The 25,291-nt window shown below is 42.5% G+C and overlaps 2 protein-coding genes across 2 annotated transcripts; both read left to right on the top strand.

Annotated features, from left to right (window-relative positions):
* Positions 1–310: 310 nt before the first annotated feature.
* tlcd2 (TLC domain containing 2) lies at positions 311–18,487 on the top strand. The gene is made up of 4 exons (XM_067246813.1): positions 311–860; positions 1,241–1,323; positions 3,252–3,334; positions 15,123–18,487. Exons 1-4 carry the CDS (start codon positions 682–684, stop codon positions 15,501–15,503), a joined length of 726 nt encoding a protein of 241 aa, XP_067102914.1. The 5' UTR covers positions 311–681; the 3' UTR covers positions 15,504–18,487.
* A 1,926-nt stretch (positions 18,488–20,413) lies between these two features.
* On the top strand, positions 20,414–24,536 carry ccdc92ba (coiled-coil domain containing 92Ba). Its single transcript, XM_067246964.1, has 3 exons — positions 20,414–20,554; positions 21,588–21,635; positions 23,812–24,536. Exons 1-3 carry the CDS (start codon positions 20,425–20,427, stop codon positions 24,534–24,536), a joined length of 903 nt encoding a protein of 300 aa, XP_067103065.1. The 5' UTR covers positions 20,414–20,424.
* Positions 24,537–25,291: the final 755 nt, after the last annotated feature.

The raw sequence follows: 25,291 nt of genomic DNA, 5'->3' as shown, positions 1-25,291 counted from the left end.
GATGCATGCAATAAGCAATATGTGGTTAATGTCTTTAGCCTGCTATATTGGCTGTAGGCCTATATTGTCTAAACTTATTTGAAAAATTATAAACTGCTGTCTGATTCATCCTTAAAGCAATTTCCCTTTCAGATGTAGGCCTATACATGCGTAGAACTACTCTTCCCATAATTCTTTAGAAAGCCTTTGAATGAACGAGGATGGGCAAGCATAAAACGACAGATTTTCTTAACCGCGCCCCCTTGTAGTAGGGCGGAGACGTTGTTTGCTTGAGTTGAGGACGAAAAGTTACACAAGCGCTGTCAGGATTTTATAATAACAGCGTTTCACAACTCCTGCGCTTCATTACGCTCGCATCCTCCAAATAAATTCTGTCGTCTGCTGTGGGACTAATTTCATATCTGTCGAAAGCTAGCTCTTGTGGGCACGCCTTCATTTTCGGAAAAAAACATTGAAAAATCATTTTTATCGAATTATTGTCAGTCTGTGATGAACACATGACATTGTTTTGATTCTGTATAACACCACTTAATGTAAAAAGTCATTATGTACCGTTTGACGTTGTGATCATCTAAATCGAGCGCAAATTGGTGCTGAAGGTATCGTTCCAGTGGACCGCGCGAGTTTTCAGACATCAGACAAGTCTTTCAAAAAAGCTGAAAACAGGGGCTTCGGTCAGGCATGGAGTTGAATTCAGTTATTTTGACGGCGGGAGGCTCTATAAGCTTTTTTAAAATAGTCAACTCAGGATTTGGCAAACTCCCCATGCCAGATTCTGCTTGCAGAAACGCATGGAAATGGAGGAATATATCGACATCGTTTGTTCACAGTCTCATAACTGGGATATGGTCTGTGCTATGGTGAGTCTTGTCCAAGCATTCAACAGTTCTGGATAACAAAAGGGCACGTTTGAACCCTTGGGAGGGAGACTATCGGTTTATTGGATTACATTTTAATTTCCATAAACATTGTAGCCTATATTTATATTTTGTGGAGATCGGTAGCCTTTCATAATTAGGCTGGTCGAATTGATTAGCCGCATCTATAGCCTATAGATGCGGCTAATCAATTCGAGTCAGCCTATAGTATAGGCTACTGATGACGATTGTCATCAGTAATACAATTAAGTACGCTTCAACAATTTTGATTCAATTTCAAAAGTGCTGTATTTTGTTTTTGAACACGCCCACCCTCTGTAAGTTCTATTAGTTGTTTACGTTTGTTTTCTTTTTCTTTATAGCTTTGTCCTTCACCCACAGATGGCAGAGGATTTGATAGGGACCCATTCTGCGTTTTCGCACGCGCTAGTAACGGTATCAATTGGTAAGTCCGCGTGGATTGTAATAGAAGGGTGACGGGTGGGCAGTGTGTTTTGATACTTTGAGTAAGGAGGCGGGAAATGCCATGGAGACTAGTCTATGCTCGTGTGTGTAATGTAACACGCTGGTTGAAGGGAAATGGGAAAGAAACTAACCAAGGAAAAATAGCCAGGACTATTTTACTCATCATTATTGCCAGCTAATAAGTACAGCTGGTTCGAGATCTTAAGTCAGGGACATGAGGATAGGGATGTGAAATGTGCACACCTTTACACTTAAACAGTAGGCCTGTTTGTTGGTGACATATTCATAGGGTAACAAAGTTTGTGTGTTTCCATAGTGAGGTGACTTTGGATAGTAACAGTGTGAGTGTGTTTGCTTATACATGTAGGCTACATATGTCACTGTGAACTTCCAAATTCTGGGAAAATAACATTAATTTGCCAACAACATTAAATTGTATTTGGCTACACCATCTACATGGTAAACGGATAACTAGACGTAGTTCAATGAATGAATATTTCTCTATAGGACTTGAAATCCATTCACTTACTTTTCAGTTTGACACAAGCTTAGTTACTGTAAGTAAGGGCATGCAGTACAACATTGGAAGTCCTGGAATTTCTGGGATTTTTAAATGATTTTAGAAGAATCCCTCCCCCGGAAACTGGGAGAGTGGGAAGCCACTCTCCCAGTAAGAATCAATGGGGGGCATTATGATCTGTCCCAGGCGCTAAACCTACCCCTATAGGCCATGTGACTTCAGATCTTAGCTGTAACAGCAAAAGAAGCCAGTAGATTTATGTGGGTTTGTCCGGTTAACAGGGAACAGTCACAACAAGTGTAGTGTCTTGGGCCCTCCCACCAATAATGTGGCGTGATACTGAGACCACAGTGTGTTTGGTGGCCATCTTGGAAATGTATATTTTGTGGGCCAATTAAATGTTTAATTCCCAATCATTGATTCCATATTTTGTAAACTGATTGATGTATACTTTTCTAATTGAATAAAAAAAAATACATGTAAGATTTGTTTTTGACCATCTCAGTCACGGAATTGTTATAAACGAATTATTTACCACAATAAATCATGGAATGAAATTGGCTATAGTATCCATGTAAGGGTGTATATCTTATGTATATTTCATTTTGTTTTTTGTTTTAATGCTCTACATCTTCTGTTACCATCCCAACAGAATTATATTGAGTTAGGCAAGCTTTGTTTTATGGGTGTGCCATAGATGGTTCACCTTTTAAGTGTTCAGGGATCACATTGACATCAAAGACATCATCAAGGTCAATGCTGGTGTATTTAAATAGTGCTTGTTACAACACACACTCTCTCCTGACTCAGTACAGATACACAAAGGTGAAAAGAGAGTAGTTAATGAATTCTAATGAGACCTAGCAATGAGATAAGAGGCCTTTATTCAAGTACAGCCAAAGGGCACTACTAGTTACGTTACAGAAAGTTTCATTCACAACAAGTGATCTGTAAAACAATGGCATGAGCCCAGGACTTTTCCTGATCATGCTACATGGATTGGGTAAAATCCCTTGTGACACCTGAATGTGACAATTACCTCAATGTGAGTACCTCACATTGGCCAGTGGCACAATGTCTGTAAAATTCAGAACATAGGAGCACGTATTAGGGGTTAAGTTCAGTATACCCAGGGTCCCCTGCCTCCCACTACCCCTCATCTTAATGCTTTATTATCTTTACGCCATTCTGAAAACCTGTCTCCATGGAGACACTCTTAGCGGGGAAACGGATATAAATAGCTCTCTCCAACCGACATCTTGGTTGCCATACTTGGTGTCGTCATGGAAGCGGGGTATCACCAACACTTGATATGCCCGAGGTTCCGTTTTTAGAAAAAGCCTGATCCATTTGTAGCTTTTCTGAGTGTGATTCTTTTATGTTGACAGGTTACTTCATATATGACTTCTTGGACATGGTTCTGAACCAGAAAATAGGCCAATCATGGGAGCTTCTGTTCCATCACGTGGTGGTAAGTGGTTTCAGCTGCACCTCTAAAGTCTGAGGTAGACCTTCCTTCCATCTTTCCACATTCATCTGCTGTCATTTGTTATATCATATGACTTTGACGTTTAACCCTTGAAGAGGTTGAGGGAGTCTTTCTTTGAACTGTCTCTAAGCCTAGCAGCTGGTTAACACACTCAGAGGTCTGTATTTCTAAGCACAATTAAGCCAACATGCCTAGCATTCAATACTATCCACCTCATAGGTCCTGATATACAGCAGACAGCATTCTCCCAGTGTACTGGAGCGGTTTTTCTTGTCAAGCTACAAGAAAAACCTGTTTTCCACCCTACCTTGCCTAAACCTCCCAAGAGATTGTCAAACCCCCTCAGGGAACTTACAATTGCTCATAAGTATCTTCACCATTCCCATCAGAACTATAGGCACCTGGTGTGAAGATTTACGCTGTTTGTCATACATGTCAGAAATTGTTTATTGTTTTTTAAGGACAATGGTAAAATATGTCTAGGTGGAAGTCAACATCTCCCCCTCCCCCATTCTCGAACAGGTGTTCAAACCGGTAAGGTGGAGGGGCTGAGGTAGGAGTGGTGATTCGGAGGCCATCTGACTCTTCCGTTTTTGTCAGCAGCATCAGGTCAAAGGTTTCTCCAGGAAGATTTGACCACTTATCTGACAGTGTTGAACCATGAGTCCATGACACCATGTGCTTACTTCACAGACAACTATTTGGGTAGCTGGTGTACGAGTTGTACTTTGTTAGGGTGTGTCTTTTAAATGTGTCCATATCTCCGTGTGCTGATGACTAGTACAACACACATCCCCGTGGGTGTATGAATCACCATACGGGCCTTCCCCTTTCAGTGTGTCTACTATCTGTAGCAACAGTGCTGTGTGTATCTAAATCCACCAACCCAGTTTGCCAGCTCTACACCCTATGGTCACATATTAGAATTAAAGTGACAGTGCTTTGGCATAGTCCTTATGAGTTACATCATCCATGAGATCGGCCCGTCCTGGGGAAAGTAGCCAGCTAGCCAGACCACATAAGTAGGCTTTGTTTTCTTTTCTTTTTCTCACTTCTTACTTTACTGGGACGGTGAACCTCATTCAGGATGAGGTCTTATCTGGAAAGCTTCCCAAACAGATTGTCAATAGCTTCGAGAGAAAACTGGGGACTTCTACCTTTTTCTTTCATTCACTTGCGTCACTCTCTGGACTCTCTCTGTTTCTATCACTCTGTGTCTTTTTCTTTCTTTCTTTCTGTTTCTGCTTTTTATTCCTGGCGTAAAGGATGAATGAGAATTATGGATGTTGTGAGGTTTAGAGGAAAAGTAGATCTCTCTTTGTTCATTCTCGCTTTCCCAAGTGACAAGGACGTTCTTTTTGTGGCTTATACTTTGGTGACCATGTATTCACCTCCCATAAGTTATTTTTGTTACATTTACTCATTTTGTAATCCCTTTTCTGGTATGTGGGGTGATGCTAAAAGTTAGCATAACAAGGCAAGCTGTGTTGATCCCAGTTCTAGTGAACGAAGGAAGTTAAATTAAGCAGTCAACTGTTCCATGGAAATCTTTTTTTGTGTGTGTGCTCTTGAGCATAATGGACATGTAGTTATGGCAGAGAAGAGGAGGACACTCCTCTATTAAGGCATGGGCTATGAGACAGCAGTACACAGAGACGTGTATCCCCCCTAACCTTTGACCCTTCCCCATCCTTTGGGAAACAGGAAGTCCTTATGCTCGTGCCAAAATGGTACACCAGTGTTTACATCACGTTGAGTCAGTCTTAGATGGGAGGAGATAAAACATATAGGGCTGGTTTTGCAGACATAGATTAAGTTTATTCTTGGACAAACAAAAATAGAATTCAATAGAAAACTTTTTTGAGGTTGTTTTTTGTTGGGCAAACCAGCCCATAGTATATATAACCTTGATGTTCTACTATAACTCTTGCATAAGGGCCTAAAAGGTCTGGGAACAAAGACGCAAACATCCAATTTGTCAGAGTTTGGAAAGCAGCATGGTAGTAGCATTGCCGTTTATAAACAGGGAATTGTCACAGTGATCCTGCTTTTTGGAACTTCTTACTACTGTGTGAATGGAAAAAGCAAGGAATAATTTACCATTAGCCTTGTGAAAAGCTCTCCATCACTTGTTTAAGCTGCCCCAGATGAGCGAAGCCTAGTTCAGGCAAGGCACTCGGGCAGCACGCCTCATTACGCTCATTAACTACACCTGTGTTAGCCTGCTTCAAGCCCATTGGACCACGTCCGATAAGGCGGCATTATAATGGATACTCCTACACTCACTCCCGGTTGTATTATTGTGAAGCTGCCACCCTCCACTATCCCCATCTCCTCTGTGTTGTCTGTATGTTACTATCCATCAGGGGAATTATTTCTCTATTTGCTTCCTGCCTCATGTTCTATGTATGTTGCTGGCTAATGCTAGAGGCAGGGAGTGCTTCCCCAGATACATCCACTCCAGCTAAAGGCAAACCTATTTCCATGTCTATGTTTATCAATAAATGACAAATCAAATCACAAGAGTGTCTTGACTGAACTGGTAGTGGCATTTGGAAATACTGAGGTTGAACTTTCTTTTTTTCTGGGACTTTTTTCAACTTTTATTTGTTGATGGAACAGTTGGAGAAAGACAGGAAAGCAGGGAGAGAGAGAGAGAGAGAGAGAGAGAGAGAGAGAGAGAGAGAGAGAGAGAGAGAAAGAGGGGGGTAAGACTTGCAGGAAAGTGCCTCAGTTAGATTCAGACCCAGGCCCCTGCATTAACCTGAATAGTAAACGCTCTTTCCCAAAGAGCTACTGGAGTGCCCAGGTTTTGAGGTTTATAAATGAGCAAAAGTAGATGGGATACTTACCCCTGCTGTAGGATGAGTTTCTGGCATTTTTTTAAGAAGGCATGGAAAAAAGGGTTTGGCGTCTACTGCACCTGAATATTCATATTTCTGTAAACTGTTTGGGTTTATTGAATCGACTTTTCAAAATGCATTTCTCCCAATGCAAGCACAGCTATCGAGATGTTTTTGAAAACTTCCACCGTGTGTTTGCTGTTTCCCCAACACCAATTGCTCTCATCCCTTTCTTGTTAAGCTGAAATTGAGTTTGTCATTAAAAAGGCCCATGTGCCTGTCTGAAGGAGAAGGCTGAGGTCACAAGCTACACTGTTATGGACAGACGCATTCCTACACATCAGCTGACCTATTTCTCCATGTTATTCACAACCTTAAACCACAAGACTCACTATCTAATCTAGGGTCTGCCATGAGGTTTACTACTACATCTAGTAGGATAACATAGTCTGCTTAAGCAGTTGTGTTTCTCATGACTACATTGGCCCTATTCTTTGTCATCCCCTTAGAAGGTTTTCTGGATACTTTTGCTTCACACTCAATCTTGTTTCACCTGATGGACCAGTTTTTGAACTTAAGTTCATGATTGTCTCATGCCTCCCCTCTCAGGCCCCCCAGCCCAAAACCTAGAACCCCTAGCAGCGAACAGCATTATTGGAGTGGGAAGCAGCATGCTCCCCCAAAGAACGTCTCAGAACCTGACACCAAAGATCTCACCGCTACATTAGGAGGACGTGACCATATTTGGGTGTCACAGGTGGTGTCACCGAGGTGTGGTTGCCTTCCATGCTACTGGATGCCTCCAGTGTCCCCACCCCCCCCCCCCCCCCCCCATTCCTCTCCTTCCCCATTCCCCCTGTAGAACTTGATCTTGTTCTGTTTAAACCTGTGTTTCAATATATTGGTAATTTTCAGTCAGTTTCCTTTCCCGGGTGCCACTGTCCACAGCTTAATGTGGGTCCAGTTCATCCACCAAGGCTGAGTGCCTGCCATACCTTATTTTTAACTGCTCTCCCCTTTGCGTTCTCAGCCTTCCTGCTCCAACTGAATGTGTAATATAGGATATGGTTAATGTGGAGTTCTCCTCGGATTGAAGCCTAAAAATAAGGATGTCAAAAATATTTGCTGGAACATACTGTACATCTCTACATCCTTTACGTCCATTGCCAGGTTTTTCTTAAATTTAGTCAATTTTATTCACAATGTTTTGAACAGAGTCCCAGTGTGCTATGGCATTCCCGATAACTAGCCATACCAGGAATTGAGCTGGCATAGTACACAGTGTGCTAAAGAAGGATTCCAGAGATCGTCAGGCTTTCCATAGTGAGACTCCCCTTTTGGCCAGAGTCATGCTGCTGTGGGTTGAGGGACCAGAAAAATAACAGATTTTTTTGTTGTTTCCTCGAGCAAGAGCTTTATTGCTTTAGCACCCATTGTGTGAACATGAAGGTTATTGAAACCAATGCAACAAAAGTGAGAACTTTAAGAATTAGACTGACAAGTTTTCTCCCGCCTACTGTGAATTACATTAGCCAAATGAGATTTGAAGAGAGCTGGTGTGTTAGTAAGGGAAGGGGAGCGGGAGAGAGGGAATGTAAATGTTCTTGGTGCAAGAAGAGTGATGTGTTTGTGGGAATCTCTCTTTGGAGGGAGAGCCCCGTCTCAGTGTTCTTTTCCAGACAGAAGCAAGGACATCTGGTCTCCACATGAACCAAAGCCCCCCCCCCACACACACACACACACACATTATCTCTCTTTCTCAGAGGGATAGTGGTACCTCTTAGACAACAGACATCATGTCCCTTTTCACATACGTTCCCCGCCATTCACACACACTCAAATCTAGTCCACCCCCATATCCCTGCCCACACAATCAAAACATCTCCACCATCCCCCCTGAATCAACCCACTCAGAACAGCCTCCGCCCCCTCACATGACAACACTCAATGAGGGGGACCTTTTGTTGCATGTTGTTTTGTAATAAAGCACCAAAACCCTGAGTGCAGCTTGAATATACGATACAATATATTACTACTTACAATATATTTTGTGTAATTGAGAAAAATATATATAAATAAAAGTATTGGTTCTAAAGAGACGACCCACGTAAACCTTGAGTCTTAATATGCTCCTTGGAAGTCCTCCAAGATCCTCACATTATTAAGTCAGCATCTTAAACCTGAATCCAGCGCAACCACAAACATGTTCTACATCTGCGGGGAAGTTTTAGATGTACAAGATGCCTGTTTGAGACTTGGGAGATTATTAGAAGCTGAAAAAAAAAAGACAAAAACAAAAACGGCATGTTTAGGAACCCAGTATTAATATAAAAAAGAAAGAAAGACTGTTCCCTTTTACCGCAAATGTTAGTGTGCTCTTCCATTTAGAAGAATGGTATGATATAATATTATATATACAATATTATCATGTGTTTCCTACTAAATAAGACGAGCAGCAATGTGTTTCAAGAAGGTGGCATTGAAGAGATTACTTTGAAAAAAGGAATGTAGTTCTTCTAGGAAGCTACTTCAGTTTGAAAAATTCCAGACAGTAACTATTGTAGACCAAACCATATTTGTTTTGTTTTTCGTAACACCCAGAACATCAGGGTGAGATGAGAGAGAGTGAGAGCAGGGAGGGAGGGTGGGGGGAGAAGAGGGAATGTGAAACTTGTCTGACGGGCAGCTGAATACCTCAGTGGATTCCAAAGGTATGTGTATGGTTCCTACAGTAACAGTCTGTTTATGTACAGTTGTGTGTACTGTTTGTAATGGGGATGAGCTGTCCAACAACGAGACACTCCTAGTTTACTCTCTCGTGGGCGAGACAGTCCTAAACTACCGTTGAGTCCAACTTGTGCTGTGAAGACATTTCTTATCTGTGGCTTAATACAGTACCAATTCTAACCATCCTAACGTATTTTATGTCCCATTTTAATAATGTAATCATTTAGTAGACACTTCTGTTATGTGTTGATAGACAATCCAATCTCTTGTTAGTTGACGCACGTATATTTGTATGTGCGGTACACATTTCATGTGTGTGTGCTTGTCTCTGCGCCCACATGAATCATTGATGAAGCATGTTCATGTTATTACATTCACATGTAGACTTCGACCCCCTCCTTCGACCCCGTTCATGGCTACAGCCACCTCCGATACTTATTCAATACAGGAAGTTGCCCATAGGCTTCCCCATTAGAATCATTAGCTTCCCCCAGCCCATTTCCTTTTGCCATAACCCTCATTGTATTTATCTACAGGGACCAAGTTTCGACCTATTGCAATCAAGACCTCCACAATAGTGCTTCCTGGCAAATAGTTTTTATTTATTTATTTGTTGGTTGGTTTATATTAAGTAATTTTCTATCAATAACTCAAAGTACAGGGTGATCAGAGCTGGGGGTGTGGAGGTTGACTAGACCAGTTGTTGAGAAGATGTCTGCCTATGGTTTTTGAAAGAGCCTATACTGCATATGATGAGAATAGACACTCAGGATTTTAGACTTTTAAAGGCAGGATCCGGTAAGATTTGCAAACCATGCAATTTTAGCTTGAGTTTGAGAGGATTCAATTGAAAATATCCCTCCCCCTCCCTTCATAGTTACTACCCTGAAACAGTTGAACGCGCTGCCTGGCTAATGCCGTGAGGGAGGTAGACACGCAGGCAAGTAGCCCGTCCACTCATTGCACTTGATCGAATGCCGTCCAATCATTAAGGTTGGTGTGAACTTAATGATTGGTCATGTTTTTACAGTCCTGCGACACCCACTGATATCGGATTGATTGACCTTTTATAAGTTTATAACGTTTATTTCAGCGAATATGACAAAAAGTGTATCTCTACAACATTACCAACCCTGTCTTTAAACCACAACGGATAGATAGAGCAATATTTACTTTCAAATGCAGGATCGGCAATCAATCAGGCTGGAGTTTTTCTGTTGGTTTAAGCTATGCCTTGTTGCTATGGATTTTATGTTGTTGCTATGGTATTTGCAATCAAAGCCGGAGTCCTGCAATCAAAATCTGATTTCTAGTGAGATAATCCCTATCAAGACCTGATCATTAGCCTGACACACACACACACACACAAAAAACAGTTTGTATCAGGGTGTGATCAGGGTGTGATCCACGCAGTATTGCAGCGGTGATGATGAGCGAAGGGAGTTGGGTGACTGGGTGCTGTTTGCGTGTTCCGGTTATATTTAGGTCCTGTGGAATGCAGGAGATGCCTAGCCTCACTCCTCTTTTTGGCTGCGGCCCTGTGTTTACATTAGCGTTGGAGTGTCTTAAAATGAAATATGTTTTTCGATTACCTTTGACCAGCAGTGTTCAGGCACATTCTACTGCAAGTGTACAAGGTTGCCCTGACCTCAGATATGGGATCAGCTTCTCTTCACTTTGTTACTGTTGAAGGTATTAACAAAACATCCAACCTAAATCACTGGTTAGGTAAGCTACAAAGGCTACTTTCCTGACCCTTGACTCTGATTAGAGATTGCATTACTAGTGAATAATTGAGGGATGAAAGAGAGTACAGGGTTGTGAGAGGGGTGTCTCGGGAAGGAAGACGGGTATGTGTGGGGGTGGCAGGATTGTCAGGGAGAGGGGGTACGTTTACCTGTCAGTAACTGTCAGGGCTAGCTGCCTGGTACCTCAAGAGTTAATAACGCCATTGACCTCATCTTTGTTTGCTACTCTTGTTGCATCGCTCTGTGTTTGTTGCTGAACAGGCTGCGCCGGCTGCCATGCCGGTACAAGCGGCGCAACCAGTTTCAGGTGGGAGTCTTAACTCTCAATCACCGGTGTGTTTGTTCCCCTTCTTGATTAACCCTTGTGTTATCTTCGGGTCATTCTGACCCATCAGTCATTGTGACCCACCGTCGTATTGCGACAAATTTACCTCATACAAAAACAAAGTAAAGCATTGTCTTTTAACTGTTGGGCTGTCTCAGACCCCCCACATTGGAATGGTTAAAAGAAAATTATTTTTATTTGTTTTTGTATTGGGTAAAATTGGGTAAACACAACGATGGTTCGTTATGAACCTTTGGGTCATGTGACCCGAAGGCAGCACGAGGGTTAAGCCATTTTGTGTTTCTCATGGCATCCACATTTGTCTGACTATAGAAATGGTAGATGTTGCCCTCCAATGGTAATGAGCAGAGAAGATTTGAGTTAAGGAACAGCTTTGAAGAGTTAAGCAGTCAAATTGAATCAGCCTTCCTAAGTGTCATGCATGAGCCACAGAACTTCCCATTCAGAGCACTTGCCACACCTGCTGTGCCCTTTTCTCGACCACATGTCAACACAGCCCTGTTGCTACTGAAGCTTCATCCCCTGTGCATGTGTGTCTGGCTAGGTCCTATCCTGGCCACTTTTAACAGGATTATATCAGCTCCTGTGACATCTGAAAGCCAAGTCTTACCCTCGGCTTAGCAAGGGAAAGCCTGCTAAAGCTGAATCATTCTAATGGTCCACAGGGGCTCTCTGGTGGGTCCGGGGGCTAGGAGGGGGATTACAGAGGCTTCAGCCCCAGCCAGGATAGCTCACTGTTGGGAATGGTGTGAGGATTCATTCCCCCGTCATGGTTGGTTGACCTGGGCTTCAGGTCTACAAGCCCATGGAGAAATAGTGCATCACAGTGATATCTCAGCACCCAAGAAGTAATATAGGTCCTGATGATTTGGTTAAACCTCCCATTTGTTTACTTTAGCTGCTATCAATTTGGTTAAACTTCCAACAGCCACACACTTGCATTGCTGAGTTTCAATTGGTTGCGTTTCCAGTTTGAGATAAAGGGCTCATCTTGCTCAAAGGTTTCTCTGTGTGTGAGGATGAGCAAGGTAACACAATAAGTTGCTGTGATCATAAACTTTGCAGTTATTAATGACTATCATGGATCTGCAAGTTCACCAGATTTTAGAGTGCAGGTTTTTTGGTAAATAATTCAGTGAGTTAAACAACCAAGACCTGGTCTCAGATGTCTCACGTGTTAGTGTGTAGGTTGTGTAAGCTGTTATTAAAGGGGATTCTTACCCACCGCTATCTATTTGAGTAAAGGTCAGTCCAGGAAATTGCTGTCCCTGTGACAACTTTATTGACAACGTTTACCAGTGATGCTCTTCATACATCATCAAAGGGAAGTTAGTGCCATAAAAGTAGACTCTCAGGGGTGTGGGTGGGTGAAGGATTTAACAGCTCAAACCTTAAGGTAAATCCAGTGCACGAATGGGACTTTGTATGTTGTCTGCCATTATGTGTTTTTGGGGGGTGCAGAATGTTGTGAAAAGTTGAACTGGTGCCTGTTATTAGCGTGAAAAACAACTCACACAATTAGACTGTAGGGAAAGTCTGGGTCAACGGGATTGTACTTATCTAATAATACTGTATTATGACTTTTTGCCTGTTGCTTGGTTGTGTTTTGTGTTCTTTTTTTAATCAATACGATGTGTGACTTTGTGGAAAAAAAAGCCAGGTAGAAGATAAGCAGTGATTTTTATAGAAGTCCTACTCTTATCTAGGTGTGTGTGTGTGTGTGTGTGTGTGTGTGTGTGTGTGTGTGTGTGTGTGTGTGTGTGTGTGTGTGTGTGTGTGTGTGTGTGTGTGTGTGTGTGTGTGTGTGTGTGTGTGTGTGTGTGTGTGTGTGTGTGTGTGTGTGTGTGTGTGTGTGTGTGTGTGTGTGTGTGTGTGTGTGAAAGGGGGATAGAGAGTGCACAGTGCAGGTGATAGGCACACAGGAAGCTTGATTAAGGAGCTTTGGTGACCCAGACTGTGGTTGTTTACCTGAGGCTTTTCTCTGGTGGGAACTCCCTCCCAGGGGTAACAACCCCAGGCCCTACACGGCTCATTAGTTACAGCAGCAAGAGATTTGACCCATGTTCTCACAAACACACACACACTTTCAGCCTTGATAACATAGAAAACAATACAAATTTGGAGAGGGTGTCAGGGGAAAGGTTGAAAAGTTAAAAGGAGGAGAACAGTACACTCTTTCTCTCAGATGTATTAAATACCTGATTGAGCCTTAAACACATTTTACCTCCTTGTTTCAATTGGGTTTGAGCCCAGGTAATGGATTTGCCACTCTTGGCCATAATGTCAGTCACAGTAGGGATAATGTCTGGTAGAGTCTGGCTGACTCAAGCTGTGGTGTGTTGTCTGCATAGGTGTTATTATTTTTGGGCACGCCTGGGCATGAGATTTCATTGTAGCCTCAAATTGTGTGTGTCTCTGTGTGTGTGAGGACGGTGTGACTGATCTGTAGAGGAGGTGGCCATCTCTATTTAGTACTCTCATGAGGAGTAGCTTGCGACCTTTGGACCAGGCCAGTGTTTATCCAAGTGTGTGTCAGTGTAGGTAAGTTGTGAGCGTATGCCTGTCACCAGTGGAACACAAATACCTTTTCTTTCAATGCAGAATGTCACGCCATAGTGGGACTGTGGGTAGTTAGGTTTTGTATTGTGGCTAAAACTGATAGCTACCTCATCTGTTGTTGACTATTAAAGACTTTTATTTGGCATAATGGAACTTTAGTTTTGCGTTTCTGATCGAGGGGGTACCTGCTTTTTTTCTCACTTGTTAATGTGAATGTATGTGAGAGATCAGAAAATCCTGTTTAATGACCATGGCCATGACCATGCGCTCATGCAAAAGGTTTTCCTAAATATTTGTTCCAGCTGTTAAGCTCATTCACACTCCAACAACAGAACCATGGAAACTCTAAAAGAGTCCTAAACTGGAGACAGGATGCCTTTAAACGCCTTTTCTTGCCATCCTTTCCCACCATTAAAGAGAGTACTGCTCTGTGAAATTGTCATTTAATATGAAAAAAAATGCTCTTTTGCTACTTGCAGGGGTTGTATAATCAATTTTTGGCTATTCAACAATAGCCCATTGATTTTGTGTGTGTGTGTGTGCTATGGAGGAATATTATATAGTCCTGCTGTTATTGGACAGTTCAATGGAGATTGTTGACAGATTGTGGAGAGGGTTGCTGTGGACTGTTTTGGGACCAACAGGAATTTGTTTGAAATAAAATAAAAACACACACATATACAATACACGCGCACACACACTTTAAAGAAAGATGCTGAGAGTTGAAATATGGTTTCAGTTTGACTATCCGTTTAGCTGTGGTTCAATGCAATGCCTTCATTGTAGAAAGCTATATAGGTAGCTGCTGCCCTCTAAAGTTTATAGTGTGCTACTGCATGTTATCTCACATACTTGCATAAGCATGAACTTGCAGATATGATGAAACAAAGGACCACAAACTACAATGACCTTCCCTGCCATATAGTTATGTGATTATCATTCATTGGTGCTGTGGCTGTTAGAGCTATGAAGAGTGTTATGAAAACAGCTGCAGGAAGAAACCTTTGAGCGTGACTAGGTTAAAGAAGATATCAGGGACTCTGACCTTTACTGATTACCATAGTTAATTTCCTGGACATGACTGGAGTCATGGGATCCTACTGTCTGGTTAGAATGTGATCCATTTCGTTGTCTTGATTAGATGATGACAGACAGTCTAAGCTGCTTCTTAGGTAATATAGAATTACATTATGTGGAGAATGTTCACTGCAAAAAAGGTCTGCTAAAATACAAGAAATTAACACTAAAGAGAAAATGACTTAATACGAGTGAAATTATCTTGCTGCATGGACAGATAATTGTACCCGACAAGATATCTTAAAACAAGTTGGTTCCAGTCTTGAAATAAGTAGGCTTAAGAATATACCCCAAATTAAAAGATAGAAACTAGTAAAAAAAAAAATTAACAGCATATACAGTGACGCATACATGTGAGAACTGAAGCCTAATGACTTGATGTATAATATAACACCAGCAGTATTCTGAGCTGCATCACAGAACCTTTTTCCTCAATCTTCTCCGCCTCTCCCTCCCATCCTCTCTTCCAGGTCATCACCTGTTTCGGCACCTCCGTCCTCACCTGCCGCTATGTGGGCTTTGCCGTGGTGGCGCTGCTGGTGGAAATCAATTCGGTGTTCCTGCACCTGCGCCAGGTGCTGCTCATGGCCAACATGGCAGCGGGCACCCTATACCGCGTCAACAGCATGATCAACCTGGGCACTTACGTGGTGTTCCGCATTAACACACTGGCATGGATGACCCGCTGGCTGGTCCTGAACCGTGACAACGTGCCGCTGTTCGCCTACACGATGGGCAGCGTGGGCATGGCAATCATGACGGCCATGAACATAGTGCTGTTCTATCGCCTGCTGCGGAGTGACTTCCTGAAGGGCAGCACCCGTGAGGCCAAGAAGGAGAAGGAGATGTAGGAATATGGGAAGGGAGAGGGGTGGTGACAATAGGGCAAATGCATACTTATAGATGTGGTGATGCATGGTTAGATACACACACACAAACATACATACACAAACACTATTTTGTTCACTCATTACTTGAGACCCATTCTTTGACCAAGGAAAGGGAGGTGGTGGGGCATGTGACCCACACATGCCTTGTGGTCAATACCCTGTAAAGACTATAACCAAATTTGCTCCGTTCTGCAATTTAAACATCCTATTTCCATGGTGTATTAGTTTTACACATGATTTTAAACATGTAAATTAAAGTACAAAGGAAGCCATTAAATGTACAAAGAAAGCTAGCATTCTTCCAGACAAAAAAAAAGAATCTTCTGGCACCAATTGGAGCAACTAGATTTAAATTACACCAAGAGTATAGTACAATGCGAAGATAATTTGTTTTGCAATTTAATATATTGCAAGAGTGAAACATACACACAGTATATAACAAATATGTCACAGATTGTGGTGCAAAGTCCTGTTGCACTGACTAGTATATACTATAGGAAGTCATTGGAATCCAAAACCTGTCTTGTTTAATATGTGAACATGTTCAGTAACAGTAGTACTAAAGTGATGATGTTGCTTCACCAAGCCTTTTGTAAAAACTAAACACCTGCTACCTCAAGAAAAACCTGTAGCAGTTTTATCTGTTTCTAACTTGATCAATGTTGTTAAATGGTTTAATCTTCTTCCTTGTTTTGTTGTGTTTTTTGTTGTTTTTTGCAAATTGCGAAGTATCACTTATTTTTGTGTAAAGGCTAAAAGAAACCCATCTGGATAAACAAACCATCCGGTGAAAATAGTTAGGTCTGCTCAGAACCTTCTCTCGTAAAGGTGATGTCGATGCTGCCAACTACACTAGCAAGGTTGAGGTCTAACTGAGGTCAGGCAGCACAACAAAGACAAGCTTGCCTTAACAGAATACGGATGGTTTTGTACACACACACACACACACACACACACACATTCTTGACACCTGTACAACCCCAAGCATTGTAATTACTTGTGTCTCCCTTAGCCACTAACTGTGAGCATTCAGCCTCATTCAACCTGAAAGCCCAATGAGCTAGTCCAGGGCTGTACAGTGGCCCTTTAGCTGTCCTTACCGTCCTTGTACAGGTCAGCAAGTTTACACAACATGGCACAGTGACCTCCACCTTTCTAATGGGTAAGTTAAAGGGCTATGTGTAACATCTGATTATAGGTCAGATTCTTTTATAATTCCGTCACAATTCAAAGGATAGAATTGGAGAAATGTCAATGTATCTGATGATCTGTTATTACAGGCAAGTTGGGGTGGCCTTAGAAACCTGCCAAGCTTGCTAAAACAGAGCCATCATAGGATTCTTGTCTAATGCCCTGAACATTTATAATGTGATTTTCTTTTGCAATGTTTTGTTCTAGATTGTGTTCTGTTTGCATATTTTGTATATTTGTAATTTATTTGTATTGATTGTCAAGGATGAACCATTGTTGACAACCACATTGTTTATCCCTTTTGAAAAATTGTACCTGTATATCCACTATTTGAAAAATTGTTGGTATGTGGTGGTTCTGATTGATGGAGTTATTATATACTGTGGTGGTGTTGTGGTTGTATTACCATTAAGGGTTCTTACTTAAAAGGGAGTTTCATTCAATTTTGGACGCTTTAAATTTTTCAGCTACCTGACCAAATGCATCCATTATATCCAGCAGTGTGAGAAGAACCATGCCTATTTATTTATCCATTAACAACCCTTTTTGGATGATGCTGGCAAATCTTGGGGGAACTGGGGTGAAGTCCTGAAGTTGCATTGCAGTTGACCCCATAGAATAGAGAAATTAGGACTCCAACCTTCAACAAGATCATTTTACCTATTAAATCCATACCCTATTGTAGCTTGGTAACATGAAACTCTCAATACATTTACAATAAAGCTAATTTGAATTTGATAAGCCAGCCTACTATGCTATTACAGCGAGAAAGATGGTCTCTGCTATTTGTTAGATTTGAGTTGACTGCACAGAATGAAGGGCCGACAACTATTATGTAGTCTGGTTGTCATTTTTGTGTGTGATGAAACTAGTATTTGAATGATGTTGAAAGTCACCAAATGTAGGCTACGTACTGTATGTACATGTATTTCTTTTCCAGCTAACTTTTAAGGCAGCTTCGCTTGTGTGGTTGTAGGGTGATTTAACGCGTGAACTTGTTTTGCCGATTTATTTTTATAAATTGTAATATTATTGTAATGATATAACAGTAAATATAATTATTTGCTGTATGTCATTATAATTGTAAAAATAGAAATTAAAAAAAGAAAAACAACGTGGCCTAGTTGTGAAGCCTCGTTTATTGATGTAGTACTCTTTTCTAACCACATGGGGGACTTGGTTTATGGAGGATGCTGCTATCCTGATAACTGTTGCTGTGTTAAATCCATGGCTGTGTCTTGAAGTGCTAGTATTGGTCTCCTTGCCTTATTTCCTCGTCTCGTTCCGTTTGTTCGTACAGATAGGTATACCTGTCCACCATGTTGCCCCTATGCACGACCTCTATGGTCAATCATCAACGGTCAGGACGAAGAGAGGAGGGCATTTTGACATACGTGACATACGCTATAGCTGAACCTGTTTAAGCGAAGCTTATTAATGTGTTGTTATAGCCTACATCAATGACAGTCCCTGTTGAGAAATTGAAAATAATTTAAAAAATAATAATATTTACCGGAAGAGTCAGCCTTTCAAAGGATCTCCGACACTAAAGTAGAAAAGTACGGGACTTTTGATAATGTATTTTCACTTGCCACCACTGGTCCTACAATTGTGTACATGTGGGCCTACATAGGATGACAATTTTAATTCGGGGGAAATAAATGTGGTTTTGTAAATTAATAAGATTCTAATCAGTATGTTTACTGTATCTGTAACTATTGTTTAATGTAAAAAATAAATAACAGTAAAACATCGTTTAAATTCCTTTTACGTTTGACGAGCTGTTATCAGGGCAAAGAATGACATTCGCTGATAAATATAGGCTATCCCAAGACCCACCACAATTCAACGACACTACACAAAATGATTGTAGGCTAGCCTTGGAGTGGCAGCTCTGGGGCTATGAAAAGGGGGCGTGCATTGTCGTGAGTTGTCCATGGTGCTGAAGAAATCTGTAAATGTAGGCTATTCCATTTTAGAGCAGAAGCTCTTATCCAAAGCGCGAAATAGTGCATAAAGTATGGTAATTGTTGCTTTTAAAGTGAATTAATAGCCTAACACGTATTCCTTGGCCAGGGCGAGCAATAGAGGAACATAAAAGGATAGCATGCAGGATACAAAATGATGAAGCTTAGTTCGAACACCTCCTCTGCTATTCAACTCACAAAGATCAGATAGATGCAGTAGCAAGTGCAGCTCTAAATGAAGATGCTCATTTTATGTTTATGGCGTATTACAAATCAATACGGATTTTGATTGTTCCCAATCGGCCTGTATAGTCTATTCAGATTTTCCAGCAGTAGACTTTAGGTCTCCATCTCTTCTGACTGAATCGCTATTGATCCTGCACATAGAAGGCAAGTCGTACGGTTTGGCCAATTCTTTAGCTGCATTGCTGAGTCTTGTCATACCATCATCTCACGTGTTCCGGTCACAATGTCTTGTTTTCATCAGACCACAGTAGCCTTCTGTATCAGCTCAGTCGCGAGGGACATGGGGGATGAGTCCATGGATGCGCCTGTCGAGATAGGCTCTATTTCTATCAGCTCAATGAGAGAACCATCATTTTTATATTGACCTTCCTCCAAATGCAGGCTCTCTGGGTTATAATACTGATTGACGCAGCGAAGTGGCGCGGATGAAAAAAAAGAAAGAGGTTTCCTTCTCCCTTGAAAACCCGAAGTGAAAAAGATTACGTCGCTGATTTCATCTCTCTTTAAACATAATATACGATTTATTTTGTTTAATTTAGTTCTCAGTAACGTAATCCTGGGCAAATTATATTGAAGCGACCGATGCCTGAATGAGAATCGCAACCAATTATTGACAATGCATGGGTCGAGGGGCTTGTTTTTAAAGCTTGTGAATCATAAATCTTAATTTTTGGTTGACTCCGTTGCACGATCATCTTTACAGCACGGTAAGAGTAAAGTGTTTTCACAACAGTGGTGTCTCCATTGAATTATATTTTATTGTAATAGAAGCCAAAAATGCTACATGAGGTGATGCTACAGTGTTATCAAGATCAGGAAGTATATTGCTTTTCTTCCATCTCAGCTGGTCTCTCTCTATTGGATGATCAATACTGCATGACCCCAACGAGTATCTCACAACTTGAAATGTTTTTTTAAATTGAGCCTTTTTTAATCTAAAACTACGTTATTGTTGTCTGGGTTTCTTGTTCTAAATGAACATTGTTACTGAGGTATCTTTTAGACTCAATGTACTCAAATTCTCAATATAATGAATGCAATAACTGATCAGTTTTGATAAATGTTCTCATGCTCTTCCATTCTAGGAATAGAGTACACACACACAAACGTGCACATGCATTCCACACCCATCTGCCTTGGGTATCTTTGAAACCTTTGAATGTCTATCGCACTCAACAATGGATCAATTTTAAAAAGGTGTTATACAAACATACAATGTTGTACAAATAGGTATGGCAATGGTACCATTGAAAGCTTAAGGGTTATATGTAGCTTTGATGCTGCCGTCAGTTTTTATTCATTTTTACTTGACAGTTATCAGTTCCTTTAGTAGCTTAAATACTCAGAGTATCTGGTATGTTATTACATGGATATTGGTACCAGGAAGCAAAAGTTGCTTCATACATTTCTAAGCATAGAACCCATGATGTATTAACATGCTGTGTGACCCCATTCTGTGAGCAGGAGCGTGGGTTGTCATGGATACAGACTCCCTGCCCATGCAGGTGGAGAGGGTGGAGAGGAGCATCGTCTTCCTGAGACAAGAACACATGACCTTGCTGCATGGACTACACCTGGAGATCCTGTCCCTGCAGAAACGATGTACTGGTGAGTGACCAGTGTGTTTACAGTAGGATCCATGTGATCAGGCTTGTGGCTTATGACGGAGTCTGTTAAGATACAAAGTGAACACAAGTACAGGCCTGATGCAATGGTGTTGGCTCAAACACACACACACACACACACACACATTTTACTCTTCAAATGAATGACTGGGTGAGATAGGGGGAAAGAGAGAGCGAGAGAGAGATACTGAAACAGAAAGAGATTGAGGGAGAGAGATCAACCGCAGCAGTCCAGTCATGGGGGATGGTCAAATCAAATTAGGCTGGTAGAGCTGTAGACGGTGACCTCTCTACTCTACCAACAAGCAGAGCCTGCTTTTACTTTATATCAAGATCAAGTTAATAATACCATGCAAACAGACATATTCAGATGCACAAAGGCACACACAAACGCGTATATACAGACACAGATTTGGTGCTGTGCGGACAGTCCACAGTTTCCTCTGCCTTTCTTTTCCTCTGTCGCTCTTCTCTTCTCCCCTCCCTTTCACTTCTCTCTTTTTCCACCTCTTCTCTCACCCCCTCCCCTCTCTGCCATCTGTGGGGGTGGATTGGATGTGCTGAGCTAGAGAGAAAGAGAAGGGGTTGACGGTCAGAGAGATGGAGAATAGATAGGGGAAAGAGCCAATGCTATAAGGATATGGGTGTGTGGTGTGTTTTTCTTTTCAGGATGGATTCTGTCTTTCTGTCTTGTGACTATGGGAAGTGTCAGCAGTTGTATGGGAAGTGTCAAACGTTTGTCAACTTGATCATGCCGTGTGTCAACTTGATCATGCCCACACAAATCTACATTCACCACCGTCTGAATTGCAATCCAGATGATTGACAGAGACACAAACTACTTGGGCTATGTTTCAAATAGAGACTTTTAAGCCCTGACCGAAGCTCAGATCATCTGTCACCTCCTTACCTCATCAATTTTCAGTCTCTGTTCTTGCTTCTTTGTGTCTCTCTGCTCGCCCCTGGTCTCTGGGTCTTCTGTGGTCCTCTCTCTCATGTGTTTCCTGTCTCTCCAGAGCTGACGTGCGAGGTGAATGTGAAGCCTCCAGGCAGGTCTCAAGTGGGTGAGTTCCATTCCTGCGTCAACCCTCTCCCGTTTATCTGTCCTTTTTCAGTTTCTCCCGCCTCCATAGACTTTGCATGCAAGTTCACACACACACACACACATGCACATTCACTCACAGACACACAGAGTTTGTGGATTGAGGGGAGGGCTATGGATGCTTGCTTACCCTTTGTGGCAGTCAACCTCAACACCCTGTCCACTTTGTCCTGAGTATTTATCCCTCACTCCAACCATCCCTCATGCAAGGGTCCCTATATAGCCCTTCCTCTCTCCCCCTTTCTTCTTCCTGATACATCCCTCTCCCAAATCACACAAAGAGGACTTTTTTGTCCTCTTATGTCCTTGTTATGCTGTTTACTTATTTATTTTGTTTACTTAATTCTATAACATTTTTCGTCAGGATGGTCCAGATGGGACAATGTCTGCATTTTAAATAGGCAGCAGAAACACATGAATGTGTGTTCTTTAGGTTCAAGACAAACACCATTATACTTGCTCGACAGCATACAGAGAAAGTGGGAGGGAAAGAGGGATGGAGATTAGGAAAAAAAGCATTACTGCATCAGGGAAGCAGCTGGGGGGTCTTTCAACCTGTGGCTCATTAGAAGCCACGACCCCACTCCTTCTATCAGGGTATTCTTTTGGCCTATTGGTTTTCCACGGCCGTTTCTTGTCCACCCTGGCAAATTGATCCATTCCTTTACCTTCCTCTCTCTTTTTCCTTACAGCCCCAGTGGGGGGATCCAATTACAGTGTATGCTGAGACAGAAGGAGGGAGGGAGGAGGGGGGATGGTACAACAAGAAAGGTGGGCATCAAAGGGTATGAGTAATCAAGAGAGAGAGAGGAGAGGAGGGAATGGAGAGTGAAAGAAAGGGAGAGGAGAGAATATGATCAGATTACACTGCATTTTCTATATATAGTGTATGACTTCACCCTGAGTCTGGTCGAGGGGCGACATGTAGACTGAGACAGGAGAGAATGAGATCCTGGGGAGAGCAGGGGTTACCCTGAGAGAAAGTGAGAAGGAGAACCGGGGGCTGGATACGGACACGGATTCACAGAATTCAGACAGATCATTTGCTGAACAGTAGCGGACTGTCTGGGAAGCACCTATTTAAACCAGGTGCTTCAATGCCAGTCCGATTTTTACTTCAAAGTAGTTTCATCTTCAGCACTCCTGCTTTAGGGATTCTCCTGTCCTGCCTCATTGACCTAGTTCTCAGGTCAACGTACCCGAGGCCGAGGCTCAATGTAATCCTTCTCTTGCCAGCTCTGTCTAGTCAGCCAAGGGGCAATACACTGACGAAGAGTTTTTTATCCTTCAATCCCTATGGCCATTTGTACTCCACTGTACCCGGATTGACTAAGACGGACAGACTGGCATCATGTACTTCCATGCAGTCTGAATACTGAGTGGATGTTTCAAGATCTTTGGCTGACTGGACTTCTTGCCTCCTGTTGTACTAATTTAATGTTCCACCTTCAGACCAGGAACCTGGATGAATTATTCACACACTGAGAAAAAACACATCACCTTTCTCCCCTCACCCCACAGTGTATCAATGCAGAATGTGAGCAGTCTACGGTTGCCCAGCGGGTGACTGGCAGCAGATGGCAGGTCCTGCCTGTCCCTGATGCAGAGATTGGGGGTGGCATGAATTTGCTCCATGCCGGCTAATCCTCCACCTCCCCCCTCCCCATATGTGCTCAGTTCTTTGCCTTTGTCTGGACAAACTTGATCCCCCTACCCCCAATCATACCATTTCCTATCCTGGAGATTATCCCCAATAGGCTTTGTGAGGGGAAATTTGTGATTTAAGAGCTGCCAGTAGTTGGTCACATTACCTTCGTCCATATCTGTTGGACAGGCTGGAATCAATCCCCAAGATATCATATGGATGTGCTTCCTCCTCTGGATGTGTGCCCATATGTCCTTGGGAGGATTGGGTTCATGACTTCTGCACACTGGTCACTGTGTTGGGGCATAGATAGGATGACAGGGGCACAATGCATCTAATGTAAATTGTTTGTGTGTTATCTTTGCAATCCAACATTCAATTGCGTGCTATACGTTTGTGGTTTGATACTGTTGGGAGTGTAAGCATGTCTCTGCGTGTGTCCATGCGTGTGTCTGCGTGTGTGTGTGATGTTGTTCTTCCTCTGGGGTTTCAGAGCTGCAGGAGGAGGAGGAGCTTCTGGAGGCGCGCTGTAAGGAGGCGGAGGGTCGCCTGGACGAGCGCCAATGCACTCTAGGAGAGTTGCGGAAGGAGCTAACACACAAAGCCGGGCTGGTGGGCGCCCTGCGCTCCAACCTCAAAGACAAGGAGCGCCACTTCCTGGAAGAGCTCAAACGCCGCAGCCACCAATCAACGGTCCTCAACACAGACCTCCGGAAGCAGACGGAGGCGGCGGCCTACCTGTCCTTCCAGCTCCATGCTGCCAGGCAGAAGTTACATCACCAGAGGCTGCAGCAAAGGCAGAACCTCATCCGCGCCAATAGTCAGGGGTCGCACCACACACCTGAGCGGAACACCTTGACCCCTCAGTTGCCCTCTGCAGCCCCCGCTGGCTCCCCGGTGGTGAAACCCAAGCGCCGGAGTGGTCGGTCCTTGTCGGGCCACGTTCGAGTGGAACGCTCTAGGGAGTGTGTCCCTCAAGAGCGGGTGATGGGCCCTGCGGAGCCTACAGCTATGCCTGACCCTGCCCTATTCCTCCATCCTCGCAAGCATAGAGCCAAGGCACGCCACCACTCGCTGGCTCATAGACAGCCCTTACTGGACGTAGGGAGGGAGGAAGAGGAAGGGAAAGGGAGTGGGGAGGGGCGTATTGAGCCACAGGAAGACGCACAGATACTGGTAGCCACAGCGCCCCCTGCTGCTGAGACCAAGGCCAAATAGCTGTAAACCACTGTGACCAGGCCTTTAAAATGCAACATTATAATCTTGAAACAAATACTTGTATTTAGTTTAATGCTGTTAACTATTGTCTTGCACCTTGATTGAATTAATACTGAGATGGGTAATTAAATCCTTGATTATAATCCTTTTGCGGCACTACATATTGCTATGTTGGACATTTGTCAATGCTTCTCAATTTTGAAATAATCCAGTCGAAGAAGTACCTTTATGACAAAATTAAATATAACCACTTGTCATTGCTGAGCATAATCTGATGACACTAACATTGCTCTATATACTATTTTTGAGGTTGTTTTGACCTCTGACCTGTATAGCAGTGATGGACTTCCTGCATGGCTCTTGACCATGTCTTTTTAGGAAACACCAAAAATCACCTCTGTTAGTATGTTTTTTGTTTATGTGATTTCTAGTTTGCTGACCAGCGGCTGAGAAACACTTTGTGTATACTCTGTGTTTATTCAATGTGAACAGTAGAGATTTCTAAAATCTCCCTCCCCTTCTCTTGTCAAGATCTTATGTATGACTATATATGCCCTTTAAGTTCAGTCATGCCCTCACAACCCATCATGAATCCTGTGTTGTTTACTTTGTCACAGTACAAGTAGCTAACTACAAGCACTCTCTTACAATGGTTTTAAATATGGCCTCACATGTAAGTACTTATGGGTATTTATGTAATGTGCTGTAGTATTTTATATCCTTGGATAACCAAACTTAACTTCTCTTTTGACAAG

Source organism: Osmerus mordax, chromosome 11 (assembly GCF_038355195.1).
Source record: "Osmerus mordax isolate fOsmMor3 chromosome 11, fOsmMor3.pri, whole genome shotgun sequence".
Lineage (NCBI taxonomy): Eukaryota > Metazoa > Chordata > Actinopteri > Osmeriformes > Osmeridae > Osmerus > Osmerus mordax.
This window is presented reverse-complemented; position numbering and strand designations above follow the sequence as displayed.